Source organism: Pogona vitticeps, chromosome 6 (assembly GCF_051106095.1).
Source record: "Pogona vitticeps strain Pit_001003342236 chromosome 6, PviZW2.1, whole genome shotgun sequence".
NCBI lineage: Eukaryota > Metazoa > Chordata > Lepidosauria > Squamata > Agamidae > Pogona > Pogona vitticeps.
In genome coordinates, this window is record NC_135788.1 from 97444715 (window position 1) to 97464881 (window position 20167).

Below are 20167 nucleotides of genomic sequence, written 5' to 3' on the forward strand. Positions count from 1 at the left end.
GGGGCCCAGAGTCAAGGTCAACGTGATCTAACTACCAGCAGTAACGCGACTCCTGGGGTCAAAGTTAAGGGCCTGATTTATGGTAGCTGGAAGAACCCGCTCCGCCCACTTCTGTAGAGGAGGCCATGAAGGCTGGTGCAGGCAGCAGTTTGCTCGGCCACCAAAGCGCACGCACACACACACACCACACACACACACACACAGCCCACTATGGGTTCTGTCTCTGTCTTCATCCCCATGGTTCACCCTTCCTCCTTAATAGGCTTCAACACCAAGGACTTAGGGAGGACGAGGACGAGGAAAGGCGAGAGAGAGATTTCCAAACCAGTCCACGGCCTTTCCTGGAGAGAGCAGAGCAGCGTTTCCTCCCAAAGAAACCATTGCCAAAGGGAACAGTATTTTAGCGAAGGAGACGGAGAGAACGAAAGCAACTCCTCCCCCTCCCTCATCTCTCAATTGCCAAAAGTGAACGCAAGGCAATGTTCACTGTAAAACTGAAATCAGCCATCAGACAAAGTACTTTTTTTAAAAAGAAAAAGAGAGGCTAGCTCTTTGCTTTTAAAAATGCATATCAAAAATTTATTAAAATGCCTGATTGTGGTCTTCCAGTAGACTAGAAAGAAAGCTAGTAGAAAAAGAGAGGAGAAATAAAAACAGGAAGGACATCCTTGAACTTGGCCTCTACGCCTTCCATTTATGTGAGTGATCATGAACTTTTCATTAGTGTTTATCTATTTACACTTCTGGCCTTTCTAACAACAACAACGAATACCAACAGTTTGTATTCTTGTACTAACGTTTGTAGGAGGCACAGGAGAGAGAAATATTTGGGAACTATATAAAAAGGAAGAAAGCTTTGTCTGAGGTTTACGGTCCAATTCCACAGCGAGGCACTGGGATAGGAAGAGGTAACGCTCAGTAGAATACATTTATTTTTTCTATCAATTATTATTGCCTTTATTAAAGTTTGGTCATGTTACGTCAAACAAAGAGTACTGCTTAAACAATCTCTATGGCACCCAAGAGAAATTGTGTAGATTACTTAAGTACCTAAAATAAAATAAAATAAAATAAATACACAACTATATCCTACTGATATATATATATATATATATATATATATATATATATATATATATATATATATATATATATATATATATATATATATATACACACACACACACACACACACACACACACACCCTTGTCCTACATGCATTTTTGATTATGCAACCTGCATTGAAATCAGTGGATTTTTCTATGCAGAGTCTTTTCCAAATCAGAATGACAGGCCTGTAAATGTTTGAATACATTTCTAAAGCTTCTTCTAAAGGCAAACACTTTGATTAAAAATAATTCACAATATGCCCCTCCTTCATTTACTTGGAAATAAGAAATAACTGACTTCAGCGGAATTTTCATCAAACTGATACATTAAGTTGGGATCCATAACCATACATGCAGTTGTATTTTCTTTGAATTTGTAATTGTCTCTTTCCTTTCTTCTAGTTATCTCCTCCCAAGTGGAACTGAAAAATCAGAGATTAAAAATTAAAATCTTTCTCTCACTAAAGGACCAAGAGAAATCATTTGTTCTTAAGATCAATAGATCAAATGTGGTATTTACTATGCACCAACAGTGGTCGAATCTAAGCACATTTATCTGGAAGTGAGCCACATGAATTTCAGAGGAACTTGAACACAATTTTGTATTAAGAAAAGATAAGTTTAATACAATGGCAAGAACTATATACTGTATTTTAGAGCAGGATCCTATGAACATTTGTCCTGTAGTAAGACCCGTTGACTTCAGACAGATATAGCTGTTATAAATGTATGCACCTTTTAAGGAATTATTGTCCATATATTAAAAAAAGACAAAGAAATCAAGACTTCAGACTTTAATGGTAGGTCAGATTTAAATAAGTAAGGCTGAAGAGGGCAGATTCACTCAGAACTATCAATATAATAGAGAATGCAAAATAAAATGTTATGAGTTCAGGCCTGTGCATGTCTACTTGGAAGTAACACCCATTGAGTTCAATGGGACCAGTTCCTAGGTAAGTGCATATAGGAGTGCAATCAAAAGATTTTTTTGCTGTTCTTCTAACTTTAGTAGTTTTTTAAACTATAGCATAAATTATTTCACATATTTCAGTGTCTTTAAAGGCACTTATAAGGTTTCGGTAGTAGACAGACTTTTTCAAATGTAATGGATGGTTGATTGCCATGTGATCAATTAGCAAAAAAAATCAATACATGGTCAGCTCTCATATATGTCCATGCAATTCTAAAATATACCTTACATCACATATAACGCAGATATTTTGATATTGATTACTTCTCATATGTACAAGTCACCTTAAAGGTAGATAAAGGTAGGAGTGTATAAATCACAGATTTTCTTCCTGGAAAAAGTGTTCGTTTAATTCCGCATAGCAATTAAAGAGGATAGTGTTCCTTCACTTCTGCATGATGCTCCCAAACAGCTAACAGACAAACAGAGCCAAATTCAAACCGGAACCGGCGTGGTTACTCAGAATTTATTTAAAATTGGTTCGATTTTAGGCAGTTTTCCGTCTTCCTGCTCTTCTTCCCCATCCTCCCATTTTCTTCTTCCCATTCCCTAAAGCAGTTCTTAATTATTCAACTTCGTACAAAGAAGGATAATATATTTCGTGTAGCAATGGCGACAAATATCTACACCCCCCCCATTGTAAATTGCACACGGTTTTCTCCCCCTCCCCCCCACCTCGCCTGCCATAAGAGTAACCGCAACATGGCGTCGCTCTTCAGTCCCCGTGTTGCAAATCGAGTTTTAACTTGTTCTAGAAAACAAAAACAGTAACGATAATTTTTGGGAAAAAAATAAAAATAAAGACAAATGAACCCGGACCGACGTCAGTCAGCGCTAGCAAATGAAATTCGGGTGTTTCCGCCGAGATGGAGACTGGAGATGGCTGCGAAAGGACGGGGCGGGGGCGGGTGGGGAGGTCACTGAAGCCCCCCACGTGCGTGTTTTTCTGATTAGTTCGTCTCCCTCCCCCCCACTTCCTCATCGCCTGTGCCGGCAAGACTGTCGGGAGGCAGCGGAGAATCCGGCAAGAGTTCCGCCTTCTCCCGGGCTCCCTTCCTTCCTTCTTTCCCTCCATCCATCCATTCTTTTTTTCTTTCTTTCCTTCCTCTCTGTCTTTCTGTTTCTTTCTTCCCCCTCTCTCTCCTCCTTCGTGTCGCCATCTCACGGGCTGCCGCCGCCGCCGCCTCCGCCGCCACTCGTGCTGTTGGCAGCGGCGGCGGTCTTCACTTTGGCCACGACTTTCTTCTCTTTCACCCTCCGGTTCTGGAACCAAATGGTGATCTGTCTCTCGGTGAGGTTGGTGGCGGCGGAGATCTTCCTCCTCTTGTCCTTGGTGATGAACTTGCTGTTGGAGTACTCTTTCTCCAGCTCTTTCAGCTGCCCTTTGCTGTAGGGGATCCTCTTCTTGCGGCCCCGGCGGAAGGTGCAGCCCTCGGGCGGGTGTTGGCCTACAGCTTCTGGCCAGCCAGAGAAAAGGAGCAAAGAAAAAAGAAACAAAGAGGGAAACGCATTAAACTGACCACGAGTTAGCATTGCGAGTCCGCTGGCTGGCTGGGGGAGGGGAGGGGGGACCCAACCCCGGGGGAGCGAAATTGACAAACACGGCCAGACCTTTGTCTGGCAATTCCCAGACCGAGTGAAATGGACTAATGTGCAGACCCCGGATTTTCTGAGCACCCCCATGTCCCCGGATCAAGACCCCCCTCCCTCCAGAATCCTTGTTCTTAATCTTCCTTCTCTATTTCCCCTCCCCACTGCTTTGCTCTGCTTATTCCCAAACGTGTTTCTCTCTTCCTTCTCATGAGACAGCGGCCTGCCTCCCGCCATATCCCCTTATTGCCACCACGATGCGGGCCATGTTATCTCTGTGGTCTGTGAAAGCATCGCTCCGATCCTACGGCCAGAGCTTTCCCTTACACGTGGAATCCTACGGAATGGGTGTGTGCAAATTAATCAGACTGGAACTGGTGAATTATGCGTGAATTGTCAGATGCAACAACTGCCAAATCAGTGTTTCTGCTTCGTTGGGACTGCCCTAGGGAGTAAGTGAGCTACCCCTCCTCTCTTTTCCACCCTTTTCTTTCTCCTTTAGAAAACTGTCCCACATGCTAAAGAGAATGCAGGTGAGAATTAAAGTCACCACAGTTATTTATTGTTTATTTAATCTTCCCCCCCTTTCTTCCTCAGATTAGTTCAGATTAATTTGTAGTCAGTGTTGAAACCCGCCAAGTAACTTTTGCACAATTTGTAAACAATTAATTGGCTGTTGATTTCTGTCATAACTGCTGCCAAGTAAAGTTGGAAGGGGGGAGAACTAGATTTTTTTCCCTAACAGTATGCTTTGGTTGGTCTATGTTTTAGCAACCTTTGGTGAATTCAGAGAGTTGCACAGTCCAAACTAGATTTTTCCCCTGTTCCTCCCTCTCAAACACAAGTTCACAATTTGGTGGCAATCCTCCATACTTACGGGAACATTAATGCAAATCCACCACTCACACCAGTGTGTGTCACTGGACAGAGCTGGAGGGGCAGCCTGTAGTGAATTGTTTTTGAAGAAAACTGGGCGGCATCTTACTTTCTAGGAGCAGAACTCGCAGCACTGTATTATTTCTAAAGCAGATTTAATTACTTGGTGTAGCATGACATGGGTGGGGAAATGCCAGAATATGGGATTGGATTAAGGTCTTGTAGTGTTCCATAAATAAAATATAAATATTCAATTTAATAATAAGGAATGAATTATTTTACAGCTCAAAAACTATACAGAGCTATAAAGATTGTAAGGAAGTGATTGAAATATTTCTTCCCATGGTCTGTTCTCTCTCTCTCTCTCTCTCTCTCTCTCTCTCTCTCTCTCTTACACATTAGACAATCATCTTACGGCAAACAACCAAAATTCTACCTTAACACTGCATGTGAGAACACAACTCTAGCAAACCTGTTCCACAGTGTAAAGCAGATGAAAATAAAGGACAAAAAAATCAGAACACAATGGTTGCCTTTCAGTCATTTGAAACTGTGTGCTTAAAAAAATGCAGTTGTCACAAATTCTCACTGTCCCTATAACATACATATATGAAATAATTTTATTCCTGTTTAATCTACATTTCTGTCATTTTAGGTCACCAAAATGTCATTTCAGATAGATATCTCCCTTTACAGATTCACAACGTTTTGTAACTAGTGAACAGAACAGATTCACATAGATTTTTAAAAATACTGTAGTGTAGTTACAGTAGTTGCACTTAGAACCATTTGAACCAGTGGAACCTACAGAGTAGCTGATTTACTAAATCCCATGGATTCAATGGGCCTAATATGGTGCAATTTACTATGTAAGCAACAAGATACTGACAATGTGTCATTTATTCATTTCAGGAATTAATTAATATATGGAAGACTGGATAGAAGATAATATATAATTTCACAACAATTATTCACAATCCAGATCCTTGGTTTATGAATTCCAAGCCCATATACAGCTTGCAATATTTTAGTAAATAAGTAAATAATATACCTAACCAAAGTTAGTTTTTTAAGCAGTGGGTTGCTTCCACTAGTTAGAACAGACCTATTGAAATCAGTGGAAATTTCAAATAGTCCTGAGTTATTTCGGTCCCATTGATTTTAAGGGATCTGCTTTCAAATTAATTAATCTTGGATCGAGCCCACTGTATTTAAAGTCCTTAACCTGATGCTGCTCAAAGTTTTTGTAATTTGCCTGTTCTAAGTTTCTGAGTTTTTGTTTGTGTAGAGTAATGCTTTCCAGTCCAAATGCTAAAAAATAATAGTAAATGGCGGCAGTAAAGCTTATACAACATTATATATTACTGAAACATTTGTAACAAATATTTATCCCTGTTGGCAGATACACTGCCACAACAATACAGTACTGTGCTCTGATGATAAAAGGAGACACACATTACTGCTGTGTGAATTATTGTTGTTCTGCATTATTTAATTTAAATAGTTATAATTGCTTGCTGTGATTGTGCAATCATTACATAAATGAATCACATGTCTAGAGTGAGTGTGTGATGCCATCAACTTTTGGGGAAATTACCAGATCCCCACATAGCAGAGTAAGCTTGAGTATAATATCCTGAATGTATTAAGAGTGACACACTGTGTGGAACCAATGATGTATAACGTTACTGTTTAATACAGAGTGCCATTTCAATAACTCCCCCCCTCCCTCAAATATGTGTCTGAAATTACATAACTATATCACTGGTGCTAATCCAGTGGGAATTCTCCTATACAAGTCCCATTCAGATTTATGGGAGGGTTTGCTTTTATTTTATTTTATTATTTATTTATTCATTCATTCAGTTTTTAGCCTGCCCATCTAGATTCAAACGAATGTACTCTGGGCGGCTTATTTTATTTTATTTGCATGCCATGAAGTCAATTATGACTTACAGTGTCCTTTTGCAGGGTTTTCTAGGTAGAGAATACACAGAAGCAGATTTACCATCCCCTTCTTCCGGGGGCACCCTGGGACCCTTGCCCTAGGAGGCACAGTGGGGAATCGAACTGCCAGCCTCTGAACTATTGAGCTATCCAGTTAGCTTTGACTTTGAGATAGCCCCATTCATTTCAGCTGGAACTTTGCAAGAGAGTTTCTTGTTACTGCATCTCATTTTAGATTAAGTAGTAGTTAAAGACTAAGGATTCAAAATACTGAATAAGAATAACATAAAATTTAGGGGTACTGGCAGTCGTCATGAAGCAAACTTATCCTTATTTTCACTGGAAGTCCCAGACATTCTGCTGTATGCATTGAACCTAAAAATTCTGCAATTTACTTGTTTGGGGCCTACAAAAGTACATGTGGACAATAATGCTGCCCAAAATCCGGTTGCTTAGCCTAGTAAATAGCATTAGAAGAGAACCATGGAACCAATGGAGATTTAGTGAGTCAACTCCTCTGTAAGTTCCATTGATTTGAATGGCTCTACTCTAATTATGACTTACTATGTTAAAGCTAGAACAGACCCATTTGAATCAATGGAATTTACAGAGGAGTTTACTCACCAAGTCCCCATTGACCTAATGGCCCTACTCTAGTGTGATTTAAAATAGGATTTTGGACACTGAGTTTTTAGGAACACCTTTTAAATATGCCTAAACAATATTATTTTAAAAACCTGAATCACTTCTGTTATTTCTGGGCTCATCCTCTGTCTTCATGAATGCATATGTTGTGTATTTTATTGTTATTTTCAAATCTTGGTCATCTTCTGCTGTGTCATTAATCTCTATTGTTACTTTATCCTCTCAAAATATTGTCAACGGTTGGGAAAATGTATAATAAAAAGTGAGATACAAATATTTAATAAAAAGTGAGATACAAATATTTAAAACCCACATTTGGTGTGCCGCTTTAAGTAGTTATACTGTGAAAATAATAATTGCTGAATGTATAACACTGCACTGTACTAAGTTAACAAGGCCTAGATATCATCAGAATTACATATAATTATGTATGTCTTGTGACAAAAAGAAAGCTAATCCTATATAATGGCTTAAAACAGATATTTCTGTCAAATGATTAAGCCCCTGTTAGAGCCAGCATCTGAATGCACATGAAGGATGATTCCAAGGCAAGCAGAAGGATTTTTTTTTCAAGAATAATTTGTGTAAACCTCCAGATATGTAAAGTGTAGCATAGGTGTGTAACTAATAAATGAAAGAAGATTTTAGTTTTGTTTATAAAACTAAACTTTAGGAAAACTTTAGATGATATGATCTGTTCCTCTGAAAATAAATTGAACTTCAATTGAGTTAATATATTAATTGATTACCATGTGGAACTGCAGCAGAATTTGCTTCATTCACTATAGTTTTTCCATTGTCGCAAAACAATGATTACATAGAACAGATGAAAATGATTATATTGCTGCATATGCAATTAAAGAGAAATAAAAATAAAGTAGAATTATTGTGTGAATCAGAATATACACAATGCTGGATTCAGACAGTCATGTAAATAACTGTACAGTTCAATGAGTCTACTCTAACAAAATCTGAATCCAGCCTAAAGTTCGAGGATATACAGATTTTTTTAAATGGACAGAATATTATTAAATAGTGTGTTTTAAATTGTTGAGTTAACATGGGAAGATTCATATTCATGAACAGAACTCAACCAGAGGTAGTTCAATGTATTTTCCTGTCTTAAAAGTATAGCCACAAACACTACCCCTGTCAAGCCATAAGGGACAGTAGCCCAGACCAGGCAAGTTACTAAAGAAAAACATTTCATAAGCAACTCTCCCTCTACCTGGCAATCAAGACACAAGTATAATAAATTGTGTAACTCCCAATTTTCTGCCCTTTTCTTGACATTTCAAAGCCAGAGGTTGTGGCTTCATTCTCTCTTAAGAAAAGGACCAGCTCCACACACAAGGACACCATAACCAAAAGGCTGGCAATGCTTTGATTGTCTGATGACTATCCTTCAAATGTGCAACCTTAAAGGCAGACATCTCTTTTCTAAGAAACGTGTATGTGTGTGTGTGTGTGTGTGTGTGTGTGTGCGCGCGCGCGCGTCTACCTCTAAGGGAAAGAAGAAAAAAACCCTCACACCCACAAAATTGTAAAGCTGCCTGGAGGTTCTAAGTGCAGCGGTGGTTGCTTTAAATATCTTGTGCATGCAGAGGTTTTTAGGTGGCGGCAGCATTCCATTTGGATGCAAGTCAGTTGCGGGGGGGGGGGGGGTGTTAGATTACTGTTGGCTTTCCCTTCAGTGTGTAAAATCCCATGATGCTTTGCATGGTCCCCTTTGGGTAACTGATGTTCCATAAGGTTTGGCCACAAGGGGTCGTGGAATCTGATGCTTCCTGCCCCCTCCCCCTTTTGCACCATTCTGGAGGCCACTGCAGGCAATGGCTGCAAGGCTGCTGAGGCTGCGCTATGTATGTGCTGCAGGCAACCTAGGAAAGTTCCTGGTGCCGGTGCTTAGTAAATCCTGCTCTTCTTTCAGGGGCCAAGAGGCAGTTTCTTAAATTCTGCAACAAGTGTGCCTTAGGTTGCACATTTGAGGGATAGTCATCAGACAATCAAAGGATTGCCAGCCTTTTCGTTATGGTGTCCTTAGATGTGGAGCTGGTCCTTCTCTTAAGAGAGAATGAAGCCACAACCTCTGGTTTTGAAATGTCAAGAAAGGGCAGAAAATTGGGAGTTACACAATTTATTATACTTGGTACAGGGAGAGGTGCTTGTGAAATGTTTTTCTTTAGGTGCCAAAATAACTTGCCTGGCCTGGGTTACTGTCCCTTATGGCACTGAAATAAAGGGCCTCCATCATTCTACATTCTTTAATATCCCCCACTGGTCTCGAGGGGGGACAGCAATAATATCCAGTCATGCTATTATACTCTGTCTGTAATATTTCTGCATCTTCCCAAAGGCATTTGGAACCAGTCTAATGACACAGAAATTTTTTTGAAGAAAATAACCCCCTTTTTCAGTGGATTTGCAAGATTGTAATTTGGCAGGACATAGAGCTGATGGAAAGATGCAAGGAACAAATGGAGCAGGTAGCAACTCTGCTCTTTAAAAAATGCATTCTGCACCATCGCCAGATATGTGTGTATTTTCACTTCTTAAAGAGAATGAACTAATTTGTTGGGGACATGATCTGATCAAAATGGACATTACAGCTTGCTTTTGGCCTCCAGCCTTACCTGCATGCAATTCTTGCTCACTGACACAGAAGGAACACCCCTAATCACAGATGTGTTCTAGGTGGGCAGGATTGTCTGTTCAGTGGTGAGGAAAAGACACTCTGCATGTGCTCAGAGACATCCATGATTCAGTCATAGGTATGATTACAGGTTCTGAATACCTCCCACATGGTCAAGAGCTGGCAAACTAGACCCAGTTCATGTTAAACTCTGGGTATTATCAAAAACTGGTAAAATTATGAATCAAATATCTATGGTATTGAAAAGCAAATAAACACTTCTAACCTGCCCAGTCAGAAAGAACACTGAAAATAACTCCAAAGTGAGATTTCACAACCCTCCTGCAGTAGCACTTTCCATAATTAATTTGCTGTTCTAAATTAAAAACACTCACACAGATAATATATACGTACTTGTTTAACTTCATATATAATTTTATTAACATTCCAGGTATTATTGAGAGCTATTCATATTGCAATGGAAGCAACCCCTGAATGCTGACTACGGGTGCAGGGTTTGCCTATGTGTAGCAGACAATAATGCAGTTGTGCCACTGATCCACTGCACTCTTTTTTTCAATATCATAGTGCATATGAATTTATTAATTTTGGAGAATAATTTACAGAATCCACCAACTGGCATGGCCATAACATTTCCAAGCTCTGACATAAGCAGATGCATCTACATACATGCGTACACACACACACACACACACACACACACACACACACACACACACACACACACACACACACACACACACACACACACACACACACACACACACACACACACAGAGGATGTATACATATGCACCAACATGCATGCATTCCTTGTGGGCTCTATTCCACACACTCACACCATACACATACCCCATGAACAGAAGTAACTTCACAGAATTCTAGGAAAAAAGTTAATTAAGGAAAGAGGTAAACTCTGTAGTTATACACTGCAAAAAGTACAGTAAAGTAGACCAATAAATTTATTGTGGAAAATGCTATCACAGAAAGGCTCTGAAATCCTAGGGTTATTTTCAATACTGTATGTATATGTATGTATGTGTGCATGCATGCATATAGATACACATACACATACATGCCTGCATACATACATCCGCATGTGTAGGGAGGTGTCATAAAGTACCCGAGAGAAGCCGCCGCCGAAACTGACTCGGAGTCCGCGCCTCGGCGAACAATGACCATCTCGCTTCCGTAGACCGCGACCCACACGTCTAGATTTAAAAACCGTGCCTTCCAGGGAGACTGGGGGCCCCAAACGCCTTTTTATTTTAGGGCGAGGCGCTCGGAAGGTCTCAGCCGAGTGGAAACCCCCGACCTCCAAGCCAGAGGTTTTGGCGGATCGGTGGCGGGGCGGGAGAGAGGGCCAGGCCGGGCCGGCGGAGGGGAGGCAGGGGCCCGGCGAGCGAGCGCGGGAAGCGGGCGAAGAGCCGCCGCGTTGCTTTCGAACGGCACGCGTTACCTGCGAAGGCAGTTTTCCAAAAGTGTCCGGCGGGGCTTGGCTCTTTTGGACAACACATTTGGTTGTTCCACCCTCCGGCTAAGGCCCAGGGTTCGTGGTAAGGGTCCACGGGCAGGAGCGCTTCGTGCCGGGCATCGCCCGGGGGCCCGCCCAGGGTCTGGACCACCGACACGTCCAGGTAGCTGGCCATGGGCTGGTAAGGCCCCGCGTAGCCCGGGTAGAAGGCGAACTCGGCTGGCCGCGTGGGGTACTCCTCCGGGGCGGCGGCGGCGGCCGGGGCGGCGGCGGCGGGGGCAGCGGAGGAGGAGGTGCAGGCGGCGTCCAGGTATTTCTCCGCCGGGTAGGCGGCCTGCGGCGGGGCCGGGCAGGGCTTGAGCGAACTCCGGGCCACCCGGTAGGAATAGTAGCCGCCGCCGAAGCAGCCGTAGGAGAAGGGCGAGGCGCTGGAGGTGGAGGATGGCTGCGGGATGGCCGGGCAGGGAATGCAGGGCTTGCCCGAGGTCTCGCCGGGGCCGTCCAGGGGAGGGTAACCGGGGCCGGGCATGGTGGCGCTGGGGCTGGAGGGGCTCGGGCCGCCCAAAGCCCCGCTCCGGCAGGGGCCGCCGGCCGGGAAAGGCGCCGAGCTCAGCAAGCCGGCCATGCCCTTGGCGTCGCCGCCCGCCGCCGCCGCCTCCAGCCGCCGACGGGCTTCTCCGAAGGCGCCTTCGGGGTCCATCCAGCGCCGAGCGCCGCCGGACGGCGCATGGGCGGCTGCGCCGGGCTCGGCTCGGCTCGGCTCGGTACCGTCGGCGGTCCACCGGGTCGGGAACGGGGGAGCGACTGGGGGCTGGGCCGGGGGAGGAGAATGGCTTTAAAAGGCAGGCGGCTGCCCGAGGAGGGTCGCCGGCGCTCTGGGCGCGTGCTCGCCGACCTCCCCCTCCCCACCTCCATCCCCAGCCCTCCTGCCGCAGCCGCCGCCGCCGCCCCCCCGACGCAAAGGACGTGGCTTTCCCCGAGCGGCGCTCTCATTGGCTGAGGCGCATCCACTGGAGACGGGGAGGGGGGGGGAGAAAGAGAAATTGCGAAAATGCTTCTGTATAGCAAGACCGGGGGGGGGGGAGGGGGGGAGACAGAAGAGACACGGTTGCCGGGGGAGGAAGAAGAAGTTAATTCGTGACAGGCTTCTGAGCAAGAAGGGTTGGGATGTGTGTGTGTGTTTTTTTCCCCTGTGATTATTTTTCCTTCAATCTGACAAGATGAAGAGGGAGGACGGAGGGGGAGACCCTCCAGGACCCTGTCTCCCAGATGGAAGAGACCCAAGTCAGTGGGAAGACCATTCGGGCTGGCCCACAAATAACAGTCTGGGCTGCACATTTTCAGAACGCGAAAAGGAAAGAAAGATCTCTTGATAACTATGGGTTAATTCTAATCAATGTGAAATAAACAGAATTTCATCCCATTCTTTATAAATTGCGTCTTTTCTTTATTAAACTCCTGGATTTCCTCTTAACTCACTGATGATATACTCAAAGAAGCCCCTCAATATTTCAATACAGATTCAGTGCTTTCTTGCTGTGCGCTGCGGATCCCATTGGCGGAAGCGTGTCCCGAAAGTATGTTGTTGCTGCAGCTGTTTTAAGTTGGCTCAGAGCATTTAAATATATTGAAGTTGGACTCTCTTTTTTTTAATTCCAAGCAGAAAAGAGGTCATGTCAGAAGTACTAGAGAAAGAAAAGAAGACGAAGTGAAAAAGAAGCATTGCTACAGGAAGCAAAACTGTAGATTACTTGAGTAGAAAAACACATATTGATGCCGGCGATTTCTTGCTATCAGAGTAGCCTACACGTGCAAAGCGTAAGCTATAGATATTTTTGGAAAGGCTGTAATGGGTGAGAATCATCGGAGGTACTGTGGCTTGATCAAATCAGACACCGGCCTTTGTTAGTGGCTGTGAATGGCTCGCACCACATTTTCAGAAATAAGTTTTGACTTTCCTAGAGTGGTCGCAATGACCAGATAAGCGGGATAAATAAATAAATTGTTAAGTAGTTTCAGATGTGTGAGCCTAAGGAATGCTGTGTGAGCCAAGTGTGGCATCAATACGTTGCTTTCGGAGTATGTTACATAATATACGCAATATGGGTGAAGGGGTGAAAATGTAGATGTGAATATAAGGGGCGAGGGATAACGAACCCGTCCAAAGAGCTGGGGAGAAAGGAGGGATGGAAACCTGTAGCAATATATGGCTTCCCGCCTTTAAGCTGAAACCAAGCAATAGGGTTTTCAAAATATCACGAGAAGATCATGTTCTTCGTGGTGAAGTTCTGCTATTAAGATCCGGAGTTACTGAGGATCTCTATGACTGATTTTCCAAAGTAAATAGGTTTAGGGTAAGATATGCATCCATACTTTCAAATGCGAAAGAAGCGGGATCCGGGCAATGGTGCTACACTGATAAACGATCGACCCCAGTCTTCTTTTCCATCATTCTATGTCGGTGTTTCCAAAGATCTCCGCCAAACAAAGCATTACTAAAATTATATTTCTTTTGTTATAAGTATTTCTCTCCATAACTTAGCCTTGGCTAAGCCCCCTTTCTTCCAACTATTGCACCAGTTTTCTTTGGTCCTCTTTAAAAAATTTTTTTAAGATTTTCATTTTTAAAAAAATGAAATTTGTTGCACATCGAACCTGCAGGGCTCTAGAAAATCTTGGAAGGGGTTCGCACAACATGCAGGACAGCTGTCTAACATACTGCTTATAGTTCACAAATATGTTTTAAACATATATTTCTTCTCTGTGTCTCTTGTGGTGATGATATCCGCCCTCTCAGCGGGTGCACCTAAAATTGTCACTTCACATCTCTCCCTCTCTCTCAAACACACACCGGCGCCCACCATAGACAGGAGTGGCAAAATTGCCCTAACTTTCAAGGAGAATAAAGGGTAAATGTATAAACAAGGTATTGAAAAGAAAGCAGGATTTGTCTCTCCCGAGCATCTCCGACCTAGAACTCTTCAGGATGCTGATCCTGCTGCCTTTCCTTCGCCAGCACTATGTTGAACATTCGGAACATCCGCCTCCATCTGACTTTTGATCGTATGTAGGAAGCCAGAAGAATATTGGTCGAACCGACTGCAGCAGGACGGTGAGAGACCTCCGTTCAGTTCTTTCTTTCCTCATCCGGAAGCTCATTTGGTGACCTCTGTGTAAGGACTTTCTCCACCTTTATACAGCATGTAAATAACAGAAAGTAGAACAGTGATTCGAAGAGGGGATGTGATACAGTTCATTGCGCCAAGGCCTTAAAGGTTTCATCAAACAAAAATTTGTGACAAATCATTATATAAAAATCAGCAGGTTTCTATACCTGAAGAAGTAGGTTGGCTACCCCGCCAGCTTGTTTCCAATAAAACTTGCTGGGCTTTAAAGCGGCACAAGACCTGCCCTTGTTTTTGCTGCCAAAGATTATTAGCAGGCCCTGGGAAAAAAAACGATAACAGGGTGTTTAACCCAATTTAGACCTTCTAGCTGTGCCTTAAATCCTACTTGAAATCAGTAACTTTTCACTAAGGCATAGTTTTTGAGAATTCCAGATTTGAACAGGACCATTAGGCTGAATGAGCAAGAAAGGAGAACAGATACAAAAAAGCATTAAAGAATGGCAAGAAGGTTTAAGATTAACAAGAAAATGAACTATTAAAGGACTTAGAGGTTTTGCACATAAGCAAAGGAGGGGGCCTTTTTCATCTTTAATATAAAATTAAATACGGTACAGAGAAGAGGGACTCAAAGTTTACCTATGGTCTGCACAACTTCAAGTCAACTTTCCACAAAACTTCATTTGAAGTTCATTTGCCTGCTGAGTAGACTGAAACAATAGGAAGGAAGGAAGGAAGGAAGGAAGGAAGGAAGGAAGGAAGGAAGGAAGGAAGGAAGGAAGGAAGGAAGGAAGGAAGGAAAAGTGTGTGTTTTTCTTCATATGTGGTAAAACACTAACTCTCTGTAAATTAAAGGTGGAAAAAGTCTATTAGCCTGAAGTTCCGTAATAACTTACCCAGGAATAAGTCCAACTAAACTGGATGTGATTTACTTCAGAGTAAAAAAAAACCTGGGGTACAGATTCCGAGATAGATCCAGGCTTAATCATATTTAAAGTGGACACTCAGTGAGTTAAATTAGGACTAATTAATTTAAGCACCACTTATATCAATTGTAATACTCTAATTTTAATTAAGTCCAACCCAGTGAGTCTGATTAAACCCACAGTCCACCAAGGCAGAATGACCTTCAAATAAATTATTCCCTCGGCTCACAGTGTCAGTTCCCACTTCTAGCTGGGAAGCAAATGAGATTTTTTTTGGACCTTGTAGTCAGAGAGCACATCATTTCTCACATCTGGGAAAAGTTACTTTTTAAATTACAGATCGCAGAATACCAGAAACACAACGGTGGTCCATGAGAAGTGGAATAGTCTGAATACTGTTGTTCAAAAAAATAACTTCCTTACCTTGTAATAACTCCTTTCCAAATAATATCAGGCTATATCATTCTGAAAGCAGTTATTTTCTTTTAATTAAAATTGTGGGAAGTGATTTTTATATTAGGACAGATTTATGGGTCTCCAGAAGTCAGCAACTGCTACGAAAAGAGACTTTCATTCTGCCTTTCCTGGAGTGTCTACAGTACACTTAAATTTGTTGCCTTTTGGGATGGAGGGGGCAGCAGAATAAGCAGCCTTGCAGCTAACAGTTTGGTTCAAACACAACCTAGAAATGTCATTAATTAATTAATACAAGAAAGAAAGAGAGAGAGAGAGAGAGAATTATATATACACATATATAAGCAGCACGCTTTAATTAATGCCATAAGGAAAGAGTACTGAAAAATTGTATTCCCCCCAAAATGTATACTATTGCAGCAAGCACTATTATGTAAAATTACTTAACTGGTAATAAAGATGGAATAACGACTCCCTTCCACCCACGTGCAGTCATGTGGCATGATGTGAATTTATTCATGTGGAAAAAAATATACAGTTGCTCAGTCAGCATGTGTGCTGTAATTGTCAATCAAAACAGTGGGCTTTCCTAAGCTTTCTTATTTGGCAACAAATTCTGATGAAGTGGAAGAGATGCAACAATCTTCCACCTAATAATCTTTGTTTAAGATTATGAAATAATTTTTGTTTAAGATTATTAGGTGGAAGGATGTTGCCTCTGGCCTATTTCCTCGTTTAAGATTATTAGTGTGTAGCTTCTGCCGATTCTTGTGGGCTCTCCCTTGGAAACATCATGAGGGAGTCAGCCTTGTTAGTTTGCTTCCCCAAAATAAAATGTCATGTAGCACCTTCTTAAAGTCGAACACAGTTGTTTATATGTTTCTGGCCATAGATTACACAGCAATATCTGGGTCCTGTCCTCAAGTCCTTTTGTTCATCATATCTATTCAAAATAAATAAAAGGAAGTGTAAGAAACTGATCAAATGACTGGTCTTTGTAGTTCCAGGTTCTCAACATTGGGGCTGCCCTAGCGTTTTGGGAAGAGGCTTTTCTCCAGACCCATCTGGAGATCCACAACCTGGACCCTTCTACACGCCAAACAGATGTTCCACGCCAGCTGTGTAACCAAAAGTGTGCCAAAAGAGCAAGGAATTCGTATCACAAATAATCAAACTCTGCAGAGACAGACAGATGATAGATAGGTAGATCGCTGGATGGTTAAAAAGTTAGCTTTCTTTTTCTGAGGTGAGCAGGCAAAAATCGAAAAAAAGTTCTTGGGGCTGTTCCTTCAATGGTACTCCTCATGGCTTCAAACATTTAGACCTCAGTCCTTCCTTCTTTGCTAGCCTGATGAGAATTTCTGCAATTATACTTGCTTCTAATAAAGGTATATGCCCTGCTATGGATTTTGGAGTTTTATTTTTATGCATCAATATAAGTCCAACTCCCTTAGCTTATTTGTTCTTTTGATTTTCATTATTTTTACACATAAGTTTTCTTATGCTATAGCCTATTTTTTCGAATGCATCAGGTGCTATTCAGTATTTCAGCTATGTATGTATGTATGTATGTATGTATGTATGTATGTATGTATGTATGTATGTATGTATGTATGTATGTATGTATGTATGTATGTATGTATGTATGTATGTATGTATGTATGTATGTATGTATGTATGTGCAGTAATGTGGCTATAACCAAGCATCTGCTGAAACAGACTAGTATGTAACACAGGTCCTAATATAACACCTTGGTTAGTCATTCAATAGACGCAAGACTCTTTGTTCTTTGACTAACACGGCTAGGTAGAATACACTGGCATATGCGGTCAGTCTTGTCAGGGAGAACCAATAATTAATGCCTGGCAGATCTTCTTTTTTTCTTCTCTACAGTAATAGAAATAATTACATTATTTTGAACCAGTAGAAAAATTGGGAATTCCATAGCTTTCAGTCAGACAAAGGGATTATTCAAGATAGCCAGCTTGTTTGCTAATATGCTTTGACCAGTCTTTGTGGAGACCTTATATCAACTAAACTTATTCCATCCTCTTGCTCATTTTGGTTCACAAAGGCCCGAACATTCCAGTCCACACAAGGTGGGAATCCAGTGTAAATACCCAATCTAATCCAATGGACATAGCAGCTGCCTAGAAGATTTTGGCCATATATAGGACAATATATCTGTGGATTATTTTGCTCACTGAGCCCTCCCTACTGCTCTCTTCTTTTTTCATTTCAACCAAATGACACAGAGAAATTATTAACCTTCTCTAGATTAATTGTGGCTTCAGAAATAAAGTGTAGGGATTGCACAAACAGGCGAAAAAAGAAAATAATCAATTTATCTCACAATGAGAGAGTATAATCCTTATAAACAAACAAACAAACAAACTCATCATGGAGAAGAAAAACTTTTATTAAAAACTACAACAGTAATCCTATAAATTCTTGCCTGGGAGTAAGTTGCATTGAAGTCATGGAGTCTTACTTTTGAGCATACATGGATACGACTGCCCTATAAACAGATGAACGGAGTGATTCAATGTGTGTCAAAAGTGAGTATGTATAGGTAACAGTGTTGCTGGTATGCATATTGAGGATTCCAGTGTAAAGGGGATTTATAGCGGATTAATATATTCAATATATTCAGGAAATGGCATCCCTTCTTGCCTGTAATGATGGATCTTGCTGAACAGATAGAGAAGTTGTCCTTTCCCTGGCAACCCTTTCACAACCAAAGCCTACAAGAATGCAACTCTAGAATCCCCGGGGAGCCTTGTGCAAATGCAGACCAGTCCTACACAATAAACACTCAAACTCTTTATCCTACTTGTCTTGTTCATCCTTCTGATGACTGGCAGGTTGGAAACTTGTCATATTCCATTTTTGCAGTCAAAGGCTGTAATGCAGAACTTCAGTTTTGATAAGAGTTCGGTTCCCGACAGCTGCTGTCACTGAAACAGCTTAACCTTAAATCATTGCCATGAGTGGCCAGCGTCTCCAGTCTGTGGCCACCCTAACAGAGTATTTGAGACATGACATATTCAATGAGTGCTTGACTATTGCTTCTTCCCACCCATTCAGTTTTCATGATCAAGGAGAAGGTGATTTGAACCCAGATCTTGGAAGTCCAAGACCAACACTCTACCCACTGCATCATGCCTGCTCAGCTTTACGTGAGCACATATGAATGCAAAAGACAACAAAGAACACTTTCTCACTGAACAACTATTCATTCACACCTGGGATTAACTTGGGAAAGTGGAAGTGTGTTCTGATTCTATTTTCATTGTTTAGCCTCTGGCCCATGATGATGAATTTTGGACAGGCTTTACAACCCCCCCCCCTTCTACTCTTGACTTGAGTGAAAGTGAACAAGTAGGCTGGTCAATGGGCTGGGTCCAAATCTTCTCATGCTTGGCCCAGACTCATTAAAATCACATTAAGATCAGTAAGGCTTAAACTGGCCATTTTTAAGTTTACTGATTTTAATGATTTTTTAAAAAAAAAGATTTAAGCTTGGATCTACCTTTTGGAATCTAACCGTATCTACATCAGCAAAGACAGCATGCTGAAAGGTTATTCCGAAATACATGACCCCGTTTAAATATTATTAGGTCTAACTTTCCAAGTTTTAGGAAGCACGTCTCTCGCAGCTGCAGGAAGAAGGGGCACGTTTTCACTTTGTAACTTGCTTACCGTCTCGTTTAGGAACAGAAGTAAATTCGACGGATCGCAAATGCAAACTCCCCATATCAAAGAAACCATGTTTATACCAGTTTGTATAGAGAGGAGGAGGGAGGAGGAGATACATGCGAAGATTAATTTGTGCGAAAACTTAACAAAACTGGAGCCTGACTACAGTAAATATACACGTGCATATTCATCCCCTTCCCTCTTTTTCTTAAAGGAAACAGGTCAACGGCGATATCCATGGACTTTTAACCAAATTATCCACAGGAAACAAAACTCCGAACATATATCTGCAACTCATTAGGATTAAGGCTTTAACAGTAAGAACCTTTTAAGGAATGCCTCGTTCATCTGCATAAAGCATGTGCAATCGTAGTATAATTATATCTGAAGAGGGATACTTTTTTATCCTTCAGTAATGTCATGTCTGTGCCATTTTCGGTAGAAAGGAAATAAGAATGATTTGCCTTTTTATCCAGATTGATTGACAAAATATAACATTATACTCCCGGCTGGTGGGTGGGGGAGGAGAAAATATTGACCAAATTTTTACCAAGATGGCTTCTTAAACTATCCATTTAGGAACAATTCGAAGCTTTAAAAATACTCTTCTCCCTCCCCCCCCCGCCTGTTTTTTTTTATTTATTATTTTTGTAATTATTAAGCAAGGGAACAAATACTTAAGGAACCATCTGTAGTAGTGGTAGGTATACCCCGACATTTCCATGAGTCGCTGCAGA

At 41.8% G+C, this 20167-nt stretch overlaps 1 protein-coding gene across 3 annotated transcripts; it reads right to left on the bottom strand.

Annotated features, from left to right (window-relative positions):
- Nucleotides 1-1315: 1315 nt before the first annotated feature.
- HOXB13 (homeobox B13) lies at nt 1316-12213 on the bottom strand. Of its 3 annotated transcripts, none has more exons than XM_073004353.2 (2): nt 11251-12212; nt 1316-3534 (listed from the first exon to the last, which is right to left on the bottom strand). In XM_073004353.2, the coding sequence occupies exons 1-2, from the start codon at nt 11963-11965 to the stop codon at nt 3242-3244; spliced, it is 1008 nt and encodes a 335-aa protein (XP_072860454.2). In that variant the 5' UTR covers nt 11966-12212; the 3' UTR covers nt 1316-3241. The 3 variants fall into 3 exon arrangements, 2 of the variants coding, with proteins under 2 accessions (XP_072860454.2, XP_020665539.3); XM_020809880.3 differs by having other exon boundaries at nt 1316-3537; nt 11251-12210; XR_013537814.1 differs by having other exon boundaries at nt 3416-3537; nt 10915-12213.
- Between the last annotated feature and the right edge of the window lie 7954 nt (nt 12214-20167).

What these genes read in the sequence shown, in the direction of transcription:
- HOXB13 (XM_020809880.3), bottom strand. Translation starts at nt 11,965, where the DNA reads ATGGACCCCGAAGGCGCCTTCGGAGAAGCCCGTCGGCGGCTGGAGGCG. An exon ending in TTGGAAAACTGCCTTCGCAG is followed by an intron (nt 3,538 to 11,250) that starts GTAACGCGTGCC and finishes CTGGCTGGCCAG; the next exon opens with AAGCTGTAGGCCAACACCCG.